At 48.2% G+C, this 18,120-nt stretch overlaps 1 protein-coding gene across 1 annotated transcript in view; it reads right to left on the bottom strand.

Moving 5' to 3' along the window:
* myo1d (myosin 1D) overlaps positions 1–16,651 on the bottom strand; it is a 47,812-nt gene extending 31,161 nt beyond the window's left edge. The window contains 14 exon segments of the mRNA XM_062474523.1: positions 1,514–1,680; positions 1,971–2,103; positions 2,234–2,308; positions 2,954–3,024; positions 10,733–10,903; positions 11,320–11,434; positions 11,566–11,711; positions 11,994–12,197; positions 12,662–12,778; positions 13,664–13,759; positions 14,252–14,305; positions 14,419–14,584; positions 15,798–15,891; positions 16,446–16,651. Coding sequence (XP_062330507.1) covers positions 1,514–1,680; positions 1,971–2,103; positions 2,234–2,308; positions 2,954–3,024; positions 10,733–10,903; positions 11,320–11,434; positions 11,566–11,711; positions 11,994–12,197; positions 12,662–12,778; positions 13,664–13,759; positions 14,252–14,305; positions 14,419–14,584; positions 15,798–15,891; positions 16,446–16,587 — 1,751 coding nt within the window. The 5' untranslated portion in view covers positions 16,588–16,651.
* Between the last annotated feature and the right edge of the window lie 1,469 nt (positions 16,652–18,120).

Raw genomic sequence — 18,120 nt, 5'->3', positions numbered from 1 at the left:
GTTGTAGCTTTGGTCGTCATTTAGTCATTCAAGAAACAAACAGAGCCTCCTCTTCAAAAAAGACACTTTGGACGTGTTCACCTTGGTTTCACGTCACTGAAAGCCCAAGCTTTGTTTGGTAGCTTGGGAGGTGAGTCATGCCAGGGAAGTGAGTCAGGCCAGAGAAGAACACAACCAGACCACGTGAGAAACAGAAGGGATGGACAGACTGAAAAGAGACTGAAACAAACTTTTATCTCTGCCAAGACGAGCCCAAACACTGTCACCAGGCCTGTGGACATAGTCCTGCAGCAGTCATTTCACAGTCCTTAGGCTGCCAGACAATGACTTAATACAATGATCCAACCCATGATTTGAGAGAGGCAGCTAGAAAGGTTGTGTTTTTTACAAAACTATCATGCTGTTACCTAATCCCCTTTAACCTTCCCAGGGTAGGGTAGCAGGGGAACGGGACAACAGGAACACGACCAGAGCCATTATGTCCATGTGCGTGTAACTGTAGGGGATCTATTTGGGGACACGCCTGAGAGCCTGCACTGCTGAAAATCCTTCTGACACTCAAATACCAGAGCTCCTTAAAACCAATGACAGGCCAAGATCAGATCTCACATTCCGTACAAAATCAAAAGGAGCGTGTGTGTGTCGAGCGGATCTGGTTAAATCCGATGCCGAGTTCCTGCAGTGACGTCCTTGCTGTCGCACAAGCGCCCACTCTGCATCTGGGGACAGACGAGATGTGACGTGTGACCCAGGTCCTCTGCATAGTGGCCGCTCTGCCCACCTCTCCTCCACGTTACAAGTCGAGCCCCAGAGAGGACTGTGGCATGTGTTGTGATCAGAAACTCCTTTCATGTTAAAGACCAAGCAGAGCAAACACTTGTCAATAATGAATGAACCAACTGCAGGCTAGATACAGATAGAGAGGTAGAGATGAATAAGTCTCATGTCAATAGTGGGCCGAGCAGTAGCGTTTTTTTGGCAGTGATGATCGATCCTTCCTCACACAAGCCAAAGTAAAAGTTGTCTTACTCCACATTCAAGCGCACCAACTCTACTCTGACTCAAAAGCAATTCACTGTTAAGCAGTGCTGTAGGGCTGGTCCTGGTGTAGGGCAGTGTAAACACTGTACTGTCCTGGTGTAGAGCAGTGTAAACACTGTACTGTCCTGGTGTAGAGCAGTGTAAACACTGTACTGTCCTGGTGTAGGGCAGGGTTAACACTGTACTGTCCTGGTGTAGGGCAGTGTAAACACTGTACTGTCCTGGTGTAGGGCAGTGTTAACACTGTACTGTCCTGGTCTAGGGCAGTGTAAACACTGTACTGTCCTGGTGTAGGGCAGTGTAAACACTGTACTGGCAGAAGTGACAAGTCAGGTGTGAGATTGGCCGAACAGCTCCCGACTACCTCCTTGAGAGAGGATGTTAGAGACAGAGCCGAGGCTCCGCCCAGACCCCCTCCCACCAGGAGACAACCTCCTCCTCCCCCCAGACTGGATCAGGGCGTGGGCTGTACCTCTGGAGGAAGCGTGGGTAGGTCTGGCGGTTGGCGAAGCCAGCCCTGCGCACTCGTACGTTCTCCAGCAGGCCCAGGTACTCCACCTGGTGACGGCAGCGCTCCTGCTCAAACAGCAGGGGGGACTTGACCTCGTTAGGCTTGATGCAGCGGACGTAGTAGGGCTCCTGAACACCAGGGGGCGATGGTTATAAAATGTGCCCGCCATTGAAAGTACTAGCTTAGCTTAGCTACGTAGGCTCTGACACAACCCCATGAGATGGGGTTGTGTCAGAGCCTACGTGGGGTTGTGTCAGAGCCTGCGTAGCTAAGCTAAGCTAGTACTTTCAAACAATGTAACAAACAAGAATTGGCCAGAAACAGATACCATATATAAGTGGACACAGAGAAATTGCCTTATTACTGAGTGTCTATGTCTAACAGGTTAGGAGACAGAGGCTTGGTCCCTCCCCCTCACCTTGCATGCCAGGTTTTCCACCAATGAGATCATGGAGTTCTTGAAAAGGGTGGCGGCCGTCAGGGGTCGCTTGGTGACCTCTGTGATGCTCAGCTTGCCCTCAGGCCACATGTTCTTCAGAACTGGGTTCGAACTACGGAGAGAGAGGGAGGGAGGAGGAGAAGGAAGAGAGGAGAGGTGGAGACAGATCAGTGAGGGACGAGAGGATGATATACTATGAAGAGAAGAGCAGAGGTTGGTATATTCTGTGTGAAGAGTCTGACCTGTTATACAAGAGCCTCTTGAAGTCCTGGAAGAGCGTGTCTTTGTTTTTGTCGATAAAACTAACTACAGAGTACCTGTAAAGCACACACACACTTGATTCAGCCCCTGTGTATTTTAAGCGGGCCTGTTAAATGACACCAGCAATACCACATCCCTCCTTGGAGACGATTACAACAAAACGAATCCCAGACAAAGTTGCCCAAAATCCTGTTTTAGTGTGAAGTGTCTGAGCCATCTGTGGGCTAAGTGACCGACCCAGGAGGAACCAGAGCCTTCCAGGGCCTGTCTCTCAGTGCTGAGTGCTCCCTGCAGCAGCCAGTGCAGGCAGGCAGGATGCAGGGAGCACCTCCGAGTCCTGGAGGGGGATTTATAGCCAGCTCGTGTCAGAAGCCATATATTAACCACGGGGAAGACCGCCATGATGACTTAATGACATAATGTGGCGCTGTATACCTATTTATTTCCTGACACATTCTGATGAGGTCATATTCCAAAATGGAGCTCTTTCCTGAAATTTTGTCAGTTAAGGCATTCCAAAAAATACAGTAAAATTGTTAGGCCTTTAGTTCTAGAAACAGGCCTTCATTTATACTGGATGTATAGAGCCTGAATGACATTAGAATACTCTAGATTATACTGCTAACACTGTTCGTAATGAGAGCTTTCCTAACAAGGTAATTGCATGCCATTGTGATATGCAATAACAATTAGATACTTACACAACGTCGCCTGCATAGTGGCGGATTCGGAAGTCTCTGTCAAACTCCAAACTCTTGTCAGTCGGGGACAGCTAAGGGTAGAGTGAGAGAGGTAGAGAGAGAGAAGGGGGAGGGCAAGACAGAGAGAGCGGAGGGAGAGAGAGAAGGGAGAGAGAGTCACTTATTGACATTAATGCAGAGGCTGCCATCTTCCTAGCGCTACCATTTACATTTAGTCATTTAGCAGAAGCTCTTATCCAGAGCGACTTACAGTAAGTACAGACACAAGGACACAATGTCATTTGACACGGCTGGGAATCGAACCAGCAACCTTCAGATTACTAGTCCGATGCTCTAACCGCTCAGCCACCTGACCATGACTACTATAGGATTCCAGATGTGCTATGCTGTTATGCTTTACTGGAAAGCAGCCGCCGCCCTCATCCCTGTCTGGCCCAATATAGCCTGGCCGGCTCCACCCATTAGTGCAGGGGAGGAGAGGAGGCAGTGGTGCAGAAAACAAGGCTGCAAAAATACTAGCAGTCAGATGGGATACATTCTAGCTACTCCCACACTAGATGGGATGAGAGAGAGAGAGAGAGAGAGACGTTCTTAGAGCAGGTGACGGAAGTGTCAGAATGGAGATTCGGGAGAAGGGGGCAAAGGCAGAACGAGAGAGAGAGAGAGAGAGAGAGAGAGAGAGAGAGAGAGAGAGAGAGAGAGAGAGAGAGAGAGAGAGAGAGAGAGAGAGAGAGAGAGAGAGAGAGAGACTCAGAGCTGGGAGTGATGTTGAAATCTGTGCATTTGAAATATGAATGAGCTGTGTGTGTGTGTGTGTGTGTGTGTGTGTGTGCTGCAGTGGGAGCTGCTACTGATGACTGTATGTAGGCCACTGGTGGAGTGGGAGGGAAGGGGCAGAGTGACAGGAAATGCAGGGGTCTGCTGCAGCCCTACCACACCTCCTTAATGAGCGTGTGTGTGTGTGCTTGTGTGTGTGTGTGTGTGTGTGTGTGTGTGTGTGTGTGTGTGTGTGTGTGTGTGTGTGTGTGTGTGTGTGTGTGTGTGTGTGTGTGTGTGGGGGTACACAGTGAGTGACTCATCCATATGCACGTCGAAATTCATTGAGCTAAATGTATATATTTTTATTTTATTGGTATCCAGAGCATTACAGAAGGGTATTCACATTGAAAGATACCTTGTATCTTTTTTGAGAATTGTACATTCTCAAAAGCATGGTAAGCAACTAAATGTATATTTAAATGCATACATTCCGGGTGAACTTTATGAAGAGACCAGCACTGTCCTCAGCCTGAGGCCAGACTCTAGGACCCTGAAGGCGCCAGAGGCTGCCCAGTGGGTACAGGGGACCTTGAAGTTACTCACTGAGTGAAGTTACATAAGACCCACTGCCATTCATAAAACATGGCGCTGACGAGAGAGGCATCCCATGTCATTATACGACAAGGCAGAACTGATTAGCAGACAGAAATAGGCCTGAGGCATTGAGAAGATTAGAGGAACTGGCGACAAATGTTCCATAACACCCTCTAAGCTCTTTGGACAGACAGAAAGTTCTATAAAAAGGAAAACAGGGTGTATGAAGGAACAGAGAGAGAGATGTAAAAATGTCTCTCTCTTCTTCTTCGGAACGTTCTACCCCAATGGTGTTGCTATTGTTAGGGCCAACGCTGGGTTCCCAGGGTTTGAGAGACGAGGATGACTCATGGAGCCCAGAGTGGGCTCACACAGGAACCAGGAGAGAAGGCAGTCCCTTAAGAGAGGTGCTAGGACGGGAGAACATGTCACAGACACGCTCAGACGACGGCGGTACATCACACAGCATGAGTCACGCTGGAAACATTTTGAAAGGGGACGTTTTGTGACTGGATGTTCGTGCTTAGGAATAACAATACAGGTACATCTGAACATAATTCAGTTGGTACAGTATCTTGCACAGAAATGACTTCAATCGTTTTACTTGGATTTGGTGACAGCCAATTCTGCACATTGATTGACATTGTGACAACAACAGGTAACATGTCAGGTGATTAGGGACCATCTAGGCAGATGTCCCAGACAGATGTCTGTGTGCTGTGTGAGGGACAATTAAGGCCCACTGAGACTAGGGTTGGGATCTAGTGGGGCCAAACCTCCAAGCACTGCCAGACACACCAACACACAGTTTGCCAGTCCGACACACAGTGTGCCAGCCAGCCCTCCCAAAAAGATATAGGCCTACAGCCAGCCAGTCAGACAGGCGAACAGATAAGACAGACAGGCACACAGATAAGACAGACAGGCACACAGATAAGACAGACAGACAGGCACACAGATAAGACAGACAGACAGGCACACATATAAGACAGACAGACAGACAGGCACACATATAAGACAGACAGACAGGCACACATATAAGACAGACAGACAGGCACACAGATAAGACAGACAGGCACACATAAGACAGACAGGCACACAGATAAGACAGACAGACAGGCACACAGATAAGACAGACAGACAGGCACACAGATAAGACAGACAGACAGGCACACATAAGACAGACAGACAGGCACACATATAAGACAGACAGACAGGCACACAGATAAGACAGACAGACAGGCACACATATAAGACAGACAGACAGGCACACAGATAAGACAGACAGACAGGCACACAGATAAGACAGACAGACAGGCACACATATAAGACAGACAGACAGGCACACAGATAAGACAGACAGGCACACAGATAAGACAGACAGGCACACAGATAAGACAGACAGGCACACATATAAGACAGACAGGCACACAGATAAGACAGACAGACAGGCACACATATAAGACAGACAGGCACACAGATAAGACAGACAGGCACACAGATAAGACAGACAGACAGGCACACAGATAAGACAGACAGACAGGCACACAGATAAGACAGACAGACAGGCACACATATAAGACAGACAGACAGGCACACATATAAGACAGACAGACAGGCACACATATAAGACAGACAGACAGAGACAGGCAGACGAGGTGGCAGACATGGAAACAGACATGAATAGCAGAAATGGAGGCAGTAAGATTGGGTCTGCTGTGAGCTTCAGTGTCCTCATCCTCATCTTTCACACACAATCAGAGCCACTCCTCACACACAATGCCAGTGCCAGCTACACTATTAGCACCTCCCTCTCTGTCTGAAACACTGGATAAGACCGGAGAAGAGGGGATGAGGGAAGCTGAGGAACAGAGGGACAATGGAAAAGATGATGGAGGGATGAGGGCCAAAACAATAGATGAGAAAAAAATGAAGTTGGGAGCATATAAAGAGAGAGAGAGAGAGCGAGTTAGAGATGTATGGACAGTGTCTACAAAATAAAAAGAAAGGGATTAGGAGGAGCGGTTACCATGTCGTGTTAACGCCTCTAAATTCCTCTTTTATTAAACAGAGAGATGAGAGGAGAGAGGCAGGGCTGAGGACAGCAGCCTCCCAGGTACCCAGAGGACAGAGGCAGGGAGGGGGAGGGGCCAAAGAGAAAGAATCTTCAAGCATATTTACCAACTCAAACATACTCACGTATATTCAAGTGGTGAATAAATATGTGAATATTGACAAAGAAATCTACATTTTCAGTACATTTACAATTCTGTAGAAAAAACACTTCATTATCTGACAGTCAGACAAGAGCTACACCAAATTCCATTAATACCATACTGCACAAACACTTACAATAACATGGTATGGCCTTGTTCAGTGTCACATTCAGTATGAGATGAATGACTATTTGCCTGTTCATCCGCAGCAACACCGAGTTTTGAATTAGAAAATCTATTGTACACATTTGCAGTGTTTGCTAACCAAATGTGCCAGTCCAACCTTACTGCTGCTGTGTACATACAGTAGTATACATGAGAAGCCTTTGTGTTTTCTAACACCCTGGTGTTTAACTGGGTGGACAGCTTTTACAAAAAGACCCCTGCTGTCACCTCAGCACCTGCCGTTTCTCATCCTCCTGCCCAGTTCACACCCTGTAGCCTCTCCCTCTCTCCCTCTCTCCCTCTCTCTCTCTCTCTCTCTCTCTCTCTCTCTCTCTCTCCCTCTCCCTCTCCCTCTCCCTCTATCCCTCCCTCCCTCTCTCCCTCCCTCTCTCCCTCCCTCTCTCTGTCTCTCCCTCTATCCCTCCCTCGTCTCTCCTCTCCTCAACGGCCATCCTGCTCACCACCTGTGCTTCTCTCCCCCTCCCCTCTGCCTCAGATGGCACCTGTGGGGACAGGCCCCCGCGATGCCAGCCCGGCCCGACGGGCTCCAAACCTGTCACTCAACCGCACTCAGAGCCCTGCAGAAGGAGGGATTAGAACCCAGCGCCTCCCAGGCAACACACATGCTCCAGCTGGCTGGGTGTTGAGCATCAGAACCTCCGCTGCCTCTCTGGGTAACCTTCTGGCTGTCTCAAAACCACCACCACCAATCAAGACGTCTCACTGACCGGGAAACGGCGAAACCTGATATGAAATGCATCCCGGATCCTAAAAGGGATCCGAAACCAGAGTGCTGATGGGAGGAGCTCTTTCTCCTCTAAATCACATCCCTGTTAGTGTCCTCCCAGCCTCTCAAGAGCTTGTGCTCACTCTAGCTAATGAACAGCCCATTCTCCTTATTTGCGGGCACCACCACATGGGCTGTGAAAGCTTGATCACTCAATACGGCCTCTAGTACTTGTACAGGCACACGCACACATACACACACACACACACACACACAAACCATCAGCATCAGCACCTGAACAAAGCACGTGCAGAAAGAGCAGAGAGCAGGTTCAGAGGGTAGATACAGTTAACAATGGAGGGAGAGAGAGAGAGATGAAGGAGAGAGGGACAAAGAAGGAGAAAGAGAGAGAGAAAGAAAGCGAGAGAAAGAGCGAGAGGTAGAAGGAAGAGAAGGGTATCGATGCTGCTGTGACTTGCCTTCCCAGCAGGAATAACCGTGTCAGCAAATAATTTATAGAGTTTAAAAAAAAACATCTGGGAGGATCAAAGCGACCTGAGGAAACAGCCGAGCAGGGCGGATGGTAGGGATAAGCAGGAAGACATCCACAAACGCTGCAGTGTAGGTCAGAAACACTGGTGTACATGCAATAAAGAGGTAGCGCTTCCGGGAGCAAAAACAAACTTCAGTTGGAATAAGTGGTGCAAAGCCCCGAATATGTAAATAACCAGAAATACAACTTGCGAATGTGATGAAAACATGCATAATTATTGATTTCATCAGGGTGTTTTTGATACTGAAGGGATATAGATACTGTGTGAGGCGTTCACAGGAAGATGACGGGGATATTTCCACAGAGACAACACAATGATAGAAGCTGCCCCACCAGATGAGGAAGAGGGTCTGGGGAGACCTGCATGAACGAGGCTTCTTTTCACTTCCTGACCACTTCTGACACCCCTTCATCGCTGTGGAAAACTCAGGCACAAACAAAATTAACTTTAAATGTCCTAGCCTATCATCCTGTCGCACTTTCATCTAAGAAAAAGGTCTGTGTAAACAAGCCTGGAGCTCCCAGGCTTCAAACGCCTGCGATTAATACATAACAGGCCTGACAAGACTGGAGGCCAATGAAAGAGATGCATCACCAGACTCAGAGAGCAGCCGTACAAGTGGAGATGTGTAGGAGCTTTTAAAGACGAGACCGACTCCGACGTTGATCAAGCTTTTCACAGTTTCCCCGTCTCTGATCTGGGATGAGAGGCCTATGCTGGGGGCAGGACAGTCCGTGTGTGCGTGCGTGGGTGTGTGTTTGTGTGTGTGTGTGTGTGAGAGTGACAGAACGTCTGAAGTGCATAGGGGAGAATAACACCGGATAGTGTGTCTAAATGTGCGTGTGAGTTTGGTGGCGTACAGCACGCGACAAGCCGTCAGGAGAGCGCCGAGAAGGCCCTGCTGTCTGGCGGGACTCGGTGCCACGGCCGAGTGAGAGCATCACTTCAGACAAGACAGCGCAGCTCTCATTACAGGCTAATCCGGTGTGATGGTGCTGCCTCTCTCCCACTCTTTCTCCATCTTGCACGCCCACTAGCTTGCCCTCTCTCTCTCCCTCTCTCCCTCTTCAGCATCTCTACATTCCCCTCCACAGCGCTCTCCGTCTGCTTTCATATGCAACACCCGTCTCTTCGCATCTCTTCCTTTTCTATCTCACCTTCACAGGTTTTTCTCTTCTCACCCCCTCCATTTCAAGCTCTCACACTTCCTCTTGTCTTCCTCTCGTCTTCTCCCTGTTCCCTTTTTTCTCACTTCCTCTTCCAACTCTCCCACTCCCCGTTTCCACACACCTCCCCGTTTCCACACCAACACGAGATTTCATGTTAGTGTGGAAACTGCGATGCTGAGAAATGGCCTGGGGTCTTTGAAGTCTGCAGAGCCTTCACACATCCTGAACCTGCTAGCAATAAACATTCTCAAAGTTTCAGAAGCCGAGTGCTTGTCGAGCGCGGGGCATGTAGTGAGGGGAATCTGTGCATCTGGCAAGATCCCTCGGTGCACGATAGATGTGCCTCTGAGCACCGCTCCTCTCCTCAGAAACAGAAAAGAGTGTTTCAACAGGAACACTCTTCCTCACAGCAACGTTCTCCCAGACAGCCCTGCTCGTAGCAACATCACAACAATGAACATGAATAACCATCCTGTCTACTCCTACGTTCTTAGAAACCCATCCTGAAAAAATATGACAAAACATGAGGGACCCAACCAGGGTATAAAGTGGATTTGCTTGACATTAGCACTGGATCCTCCTTGTCTAGGACTCCCCTAGTCTCCAGCTGTCCTTTCTGTCCTGTCTGTCCAGGAGACCCCACTGCGTGGGGGGTAGCAGGCTCTGTGGACAAGCCTCCACCAGCCCTACGCTGGCAGTGTTAGGATCTAGTCCATGTGGGCCTGGCTGGAGGGTCACACACCCACCCCACACCTGGTCTATGCTGATGGCATGAGGAGGACTTTCCAGGAAGAGGGCAAGGGAAAGCTGCCAGGTTGTAATGCACCCCCTTGTCCAGTCCCTCTGTCCTTCCCTGGTCTCTACATCAGCCTCCCGTGTCTGGACCTTTCCGGATCTCCACATCTCACACAAACACAGCACGTCCGTCCACCGTTTCACATTTCAAGATGTCTCCCTCGTATAAGCCCTCCTCACTGAACTCCCTCTCTCCCTCTCTCCCTCTCCCCCCTTGTCAGCTCTGCAAGATGCCAGTCCACAGTCCCCCATCCACTAGCAGTGACATCACCTGAGGGGCTAAAGTGCAGAGTCAGACGAGCAATATTCCTCTGTCCACTGTTGCCCTCTAGTGTCGATCACTGGTAAGTAACGCTACACTTGGTAAACACAGACATCTGAAACTGACTGCCAGGATCAGATGTGAAGCGAAATCTGTTTACGTCTGTCTGGTGAACAGGGTCATTAGTGTCAGTTAGACCACATCCGTGACTTTGCTGGAGCTGATAATTGCTACAAACCAGATTACACTCACTCTTTTCCTTGGTTGTAATCTCACTAATGTCCCTGTGTTCTCCTATTACCTCTGTGTCCTGCATCAGGAAAACAATGATTGATTTGTGGAGTCTGTGGCACAGGAAGTGAGCGGCTACAATTTCACTGACAGACGAGTCACTTCCAGCCAGTACGGTGACATAGAGCAATGTGACTCCAGTATAACCGAAGCACTTAGACAAAGGCAAGAAAATGTTCTGTGAGGAGAGAACAGATTCCAGAACACAGTACAGATGGTTCTGGAGTGAGGGGACCTGGTGTTGTACCTTGCGGCTGGTGTAGTGAGCGTGCTTGGCCAGCTTGCTGTTGAGACCCTGGAGGAACACCTCGTCGGTCACCTTGCCCACGTTCATGCAGGCCTCGTCCAGCACGGAGAAGATGCCCTTATGCTGCTGCTCCACAAGGTCCACAATGATCTGGTTGTTGAAGAAGTCAATCTGAGCCAGGCAAAAAGAGAGAGCAAGGAAGGAAGGAAGGAAGGAAGGAAGGAAGGAAGGAAGGAAGGAAGGAAGGAAGGAAGGAAGGAAGGAAGGGGAGGTGAGAGAGAGAGACAGAGAGAAGGGGGGGGGCAGAGAGGGAAAAAAAACAGAGTAGGAGAATTGGAGTTAAGCACAACATACACTGTCAGCACTAAATGGATGTTGACCCCATTTAGCTACTCTGACTACATACAATATTTAAAAAAATCACCACTCTAATGTGACCGGACTGGCTGCAGCTTTATACCTATCCCTTTATGTTCAATAAGAAATCACACCAACAGAGGGAAGGATACATTTTCAAGAGGACTGAAACAGCCTATCACAAGCAAGCAGGAAGTGAAAGGAGGGCAGGAACTAAGAGGAGGCCGTACATGTTTCCAGGGGATGCCCTCTCGCTGGTACTCATCCTGCTCCTGTTTCAGGACCAACTGGATGAACAGCTGCTGGAGCTTCTCATTACAGTAGTTGATACAGAACTGCTCAAAGCTGATGGAGAGATGGAGAGATTAGAGGTCAGCTGTAGTACCTATGTACCGTGACTTTTGCCCAGTGTAAACTATCCTCATTGCAGGATACTTTCAATACTGTGTGTATTTTATAACCTCTGGAAGCCTAACCTGTTGTTCTGGAAGATCTCAAATCCGTAGATGTCCAGCACGCCGATGACCGTGTTCTTCCCGTGGACTTTGGCATCGTAGTTCTTCACCTCGATCACGTCGTTTATCCTCCCCACGATCCAGCAGAAGAGACGCTCGTACATCGCCTGCGGGTCGCCAAGACAAGTGGTAAGTCGGTAACGTTTATTTGGTAGAGCACCTTTCAAAGAAGCAGGTCACAAAGTGCTTCACAAATACTAGAATACAAATACAATTGTTCAAAATAGGTTACAGCCAAGAAAAGTGCTTTGAGACTAGATAATGCTTTAACTTGTAGGTAGCAGCTTTTCTTCATATGTAATGTAAAAGACAATAGACCCCCTCTAAATCCCTAAGGCATGGCTGTTTAGTCAAGAGCAAAACACCGCTGAGCTAACTGCGTTAGCAACCTTAGCTAGCGCGTCGCGCCCGTAGCCGGCCTCCTGTGCTGTGTGCTGCTTGTCGATGATGTCGCGGCCGGTGGCCACGGTGCGGTACAGCAGGGCCTTCTCCACGTTCTCCTCCTTGGTGGCCAGAAGGTCCCCGATCACCACCACCACCTTGGAGTTCTCGATCAGAGTCACGTCCCCGTCCACGCCGAACGTCATGTTGCCCTGGGACACAGGACACAGGTTAACCCTTGTGCTGCCTTCGGGTCACATGACCCAAAGGTTCATAACGAACCATCGTTGTGTTTGCCCAATTTTACCCAATACAAAAACAAATACAAATAATTTTCTTTTAACCTTTGCAATGTGGGGGGTCTGAGACAGCCCAACGGTTAAAAGAAAATGCTTCACTTTGTTTTTATATGCGGTAAATTTGGCACAGTACGACGGTGGGTCACAATGACTGATGGGTCAGAATGACCCGAAGATAACACAAGGGCTAAGAGACACACTGGCACTGCAGCGAGCCAGGGGTGCACGGAGCAGGTGGGTGAGCTGACAGAGATAAATAAAGAGTTTTGTTCGAGCCTTGCTTGATCCATCTGAACAGGATTCGTGTCACTCTGCTGTACAGCTACTGTACTGGGCCCGACCGACTGACAGACAGCTAGAAGCTTCCAGACAGTTACCAGGTGCAGGATGGTGGCCAGGATCCTGTAGACAGTCTGGATCTCCTCCCCTGTGAAGCCGATCACCTTCATGGCATCGGCCACCGCTTTGAAGTCAGCCCCGTCATTAATGCTGGACTAGGAGAGGGACAGAGAGAGGGAGTGAGAGAGAGAACAACTGTAAACCACAATAGGAAGTGACTTGGACTTTCATTTATAAAACACTGGCTGTAATTTGTCATCAAACACACACATCCTCTCCAACAAACCAGAACTCTTTGTACGATGCCAAACATACTTAACAAATTCAGTCCTATACTACCATAGAGGCACCCAAGACGAATGGGCTGATGTTCTAAAAATGGAAGCATGGTAAACAATGTACAAAACACTCCAGCTCTTTGGAGCCTGCCATATTCCATGACGTCATGCCTTTTGTTGCTACAAAGTCCCCCCCCCCCCCCCCTCATTAAGTTCAACATGCTGCAGCAGCCAAACCCAGATGCTGTCATTAAAAAAGTGTAAGAAGCTGGAACTAAATAGCTGACAAGAACTGCGCTCGGCTCGTCTAACTTGCAGATGATGTTGAACGTCATGCCATCGTGTCACACGTTTTCCCGACACAAATTTGCATTGTGAGAAAAACGGCAGCAAGCGGCGAGACTTTAAACCCGAGGAGCACAGCTGCCGAGCATGTGTTACATTTACATTACATTTACATTTAGTCATTTAGCAGACGCTCTTATCCAGAGCGACTTACAGTAAGTACAGGGACATTCCCCCCCAAGGCAAGTAGGGTGAAGTGCCTTGCCCAAGGACACAACGTCATTTGACACAGCCGGGAATCGAACCAGCGACCTTCTGATTACTAGCCCGATTCTCTAACCGCTCAGCCACCTGACTCCCTATGTGTTCTCGCTAAACGGAGCATGTGGACACTCCTCCCCCCCCCGCCGGGCACCTCTCATCTTCTCACTCACTCTGTCGAGGGGCGTTAGAACGAGGAGAGAGAGAGTGTGGTACCTTAACCTGCCCGCCAACTTTAATGTAGTTGTAGGCCGTCGCGTCCTTCTGAATATGCAGAGATCGCAGTAGGGAGTCGGGGGCACCTTTAACCAGCTGGAGAGAACAAGTACACACACACACACACGCACACACACACACACACACACACACACACACGCACACGCACACACACACACACACACACAGTCAGTGCTGCTGACACACGGAAACTCAAGGACAAAAAAGAAACAGACAGTGACCTAAATCTGAGCGTGTTAGTGGAGTACAAAAATCCAAAAGGTAGACAGTGTGCTTGTAGGAATGAGGGCAGGCAGACCCAGACACCCCATATAATAGGACCATTACAATATAGGACAAATGGGCCTGGGTTTAGAGACACTGATGTACTGTAGGTATTACACAAATAAGAACACTTTGTAATGCAGCATGACAGAGTCCGTGTGGTCTCATGAAGTCGTGATCAACACAAGCCTACAGTCCATCTGGTCTGCATAGCGGCTTGTTTTGCTTCCCACACAGACGAGCTGTGTGTGGCTGACTCATCGCACGGCGAGTCTGCTGCACCCTCTCTCCTGGAGCACACACCTGGTACAGGGAGTGAAAGCTCCTCTCTCCTTCCTGCTGGACGATCACTCTGGACTGATGGACAGAGATGACACACACACACAGACCGACATGAGTCAACACGGAAATATGATCAGTTACTCACGCCTTCCTAATGACAACAAGAGCCCGTCCCCAGCGCCCCCTACCTTCTCCAGCAGGTAGTTGCTGATGTGACCCCCGATGGGATCTCCCTTGAAGTCGAAGTTGATGTCCATGTATTTGCCGAAGCGGCTGGAGTTGTCGTTGCGGTTGGTTTTGGCGTTCCCAAAGGCCTCCAGGACGCAATTGGATTTCAGCAGCATGTTTTTCACCCTGTATAGCACGCACACACACACCCCCACCTCACTTATTGTTACAGCTCCTCTGGCACCTATTAACAGCCAGATCAGCTGATGCCTACCCAGTAGTGAAACAACAAACAATAAAGTCTGGGAGTCATGGGGGTGAATACCAAGACAGTAAAACAGATTCCTGTCTGGAGGAACAATGAAATTGTTGCCATGTAAGACTGGGTCTTTATAGCTTACAGTGCAACTATTTCTCATTCAGAGTCTCCTCTGGGTCTGACCTGCACTTTGTTTGGAAAGTTACACTATGCATCCATACACGGCAGTAACACACATCCACTAGGCTTCAATGAGGGAGATTTATGTAGTCTAGTGTCAGGCCAGGCCATGGACTCCTGGACCCTTACTAACCCTGGGCAGAATGCCTCCTGTGGCCCCTAAACAAGCACACACACACACACACATCCATACATATCCACACACCACCCGCTGTGACCATCCCATTAATTTCACTTTCAGGAAAGCCCTAGAATTTCCTGCCTGCAAGGGCAGACCCTGAGGCCTGGGCTGAGAGACTTGAGGGAGAGTTAATGAGACATGTCCTCTACTCACGAGAATGAGCTCACCGAGGACACGGATGTTATCACAAACAAACCATAAATATTTCAAATAAAGGCTCTAAAGTGTCATAAGCCTGACGTTTGATCTTTGGCTTGCAATAATAAGTAACTGAATGAAAAGAAAGGCTGATAAGGAATACCTCTGCAAGGCTAGCCGTGCGATTACATGCTATCTGTATTGAAACAGCACGCAGGTCCTTACAGAGGGGTGCTGGGAGCTTACACCCCAGCCGTGTTGGACGAGTTCCACATGTTCTTCTGGACCGTCGGTGGGGTTCCCTCTCTGGCGTGTGACCTGCCGGTTGACCCCCATTACCCCCTGCCTCGCGACCCTTCCGCCTGCTTAACTGCCCTCCCCTCAGACGAGCTCAATTCCTAGAACGAGTTCTCATGCGGTATTTCTCTTGTTTATACTCAATACGACCATCCTCAAAACCCACACTGTGTCATGACCTAGAATGTATGTTGGAGCTTTTTTGTTTTTTTAGCTGGTAGAAACATTACTGGCGTAATTGTAGATATTCAGCTACTTTTAACCTGATAGTCTTATGTTACCCTCCTAACCTTGGGGTTATATTGAGAGTATTATTCATGGGGACATTGACGAGATAGGCTCACCTTTCGACTTCAGCTCTTTGATTAGGGTTGGTGATAGCAGCGATGTATTGCATGATATATTTGCTGGCTTCTGTCTTTCCAGCTCCACTCTCCCCTGCAATACACACATGATTTATTTGTAAAAATGTGTGCATGTACATTGTAAAACCATATAATGTAGGGTGAACCCTTTGACTTTTGTCAAGGTTTTAAAGATACATTTCTCCTTTCCACCACCAGGTGGCGCCTCCAAGAACAACATAGTTTCACAATGCTGTCACCGCTTGTGGCCACTGGGTTTTCTTAGAAAGAAGGAAGCACAATTGGGGTCCGCTATTTTCAACTAAATATAGCTCCATCAATTCTCCCCAACTCATATTCTCCCTCTCCAACCCTTGAATCTCATATTACTCCAGACAGAAAACAGTTGGGTGAAAAAAGCCACTGAAATAATAATTGAAACTGATTGACATTGCACATTTTAACCCCTCCATCCCCCCACCTCCCTAAGAACAAAGTTCAACCAATGCTTAGATTCATGTAAGTAAAAGGTTTAACCATCATACATTTCCAATTCAAAACTCAGTCAACTAATCCTGCAATAAATACAAATGTGGTTCTGCTGGTGGTTGGTGGGAGGTTGGCGTGGTGGGTAAGCCTGCTCGTTACCTGAGATGACTATACAGGTGTCTTTGTTCCTCCGCTTCATGGCTTTGTAGGCGGCGTCGGCGATGGCGAACAGGTGAGGCGGGCGCTCGTATAGCTCACGACCCTTGTACTGCTCTATGGTGTCACGGCCGTAGATGTTCATGGCACGGTAGGGGTTCACCGACACCACCACCTCGCCGATATAGGTGTAGATCCTCCCCTTCTCAAACCTGCAGACGGAGGAGAGGTTTCAACACAGCCACCATCATCATCATCATCCTCATCATCATCATCCTCAAGATTGCATTATAAATACATTACAATCACAAGGATTTTAATACTCGTTCTGAGATTTTCTGGCATTAGTACTTCCTCTTACTCAAACCCATACTAGAAGGAAACACAGTATGTAAAAAAATGACTCATTAACAATGATGCTGCATAGCTACTTTTACCAAATAAGTTTACTGTTGGCAGGAATAAACAGGAGCTAAAATCAGGTCATGTTTTGATAACCAAGTAATCTGCTTTCTCCTTCATCACCACTGTTAAGGATCACACTCTAATCCTCTCTGCTCAGGGCACTTGGGTCAAATACTACTGGAAACAGTATCCTTTCAAATACAGGAAACAGTATTTGCTTGTATTTGAAATGAAGTAAAGTATCATGTGACCCAGTGTCGAGAACAGGCAGCGATAAGCCCTCTTCCTGTACAGCAGCCATTCCCGCCCTTTTCCACTTTGCGGCCCACTGGTTTAGCTCCGATATTTTTGCGGCCGCCCAACACATCTGTTCACTTAATTTGCGTTTATGACACATGTTTAACAACACCACGGGAGCCAAATAATAATTTGAGGAAATATGACAGATCAATTATTTGTGTGTCAACATTAATGACTAGCAAGCAAGCTGCAAGCAAGACAGATTGAAAGGCAACAACATAGACTCCTATGTACATCGTTGATTGTTGTTTTGGGAAGGCAACCTTAACTCCTCGTACAAACGGCATTTTGTATTTGAGAACTAACGTAACAGCTCGCTACCAGAAGTTGTTGACCTGCCTTGTGCAATATGCGGAAGTGATGCGTGCATAGTGGACTGAAATGGGCGGGTACAAGTTAAAGCGGAAACGTCAGTTGGTCTTTCGTCAACGTGCCAAGCGTAATGGTTATGATGAATTAATGGCAAAATGTCATTTTAAAATAAGTAATCATTTTAATAATAATTTACCAACAGTATATATAAATATTTATTCATTTTCCATACTTTAGTTTTCATTGGTTTGGTAGCCCACCTGTATTACCCTAGCGGACCACTAGTGGGCCACGGCCCACCGGTTGGGAAACGCTGCTCTACAGTATGCTGAATGATCTTATTGACCCTTCATAACAAAGAGGTCCTCCAGGCTGACAGGAAACAATACACTGTGGAATGACGCCCTTCTCCTAACTTTAACCCTGCTTCAACCCAACAGTGCTTCCCTATTGTACGCACACCTAGAGGACACTGACGGCTCTCTACTCTGTTCCCTGGAGTAGAAGGGCATGAGATGCTGCTGTGTGTACGTGTGTGTGCGCGCATGCTTGTACAGTACGTGCGTTGGTGTGTGTTCATGTATTCACTCTGTATGTGTCAACAGTATGTGTGTGTGTTTGTGTGTGTGTGTGTGTGCGTGCATCTGACGGTGAGTGCTTC

This window comes from Osmerus eperlanus, chromosome 12 (genome assembly GCF_963692335.1).
Source record: "Osmerus eperlanus chromosome 12, fOsmEpe2.1, whole genome shotgun sequence".
NCBI lineage: Eukaryota > Metazoa > Chordata > Actinopteri > Osmeriformes > Osmeridae > Osmerus > Osmerus eperlanus.
Note: the sequence above shows the minus strand (reverse complement) of the source record. Positions and strands in the feature narration are given on the sequence as shown.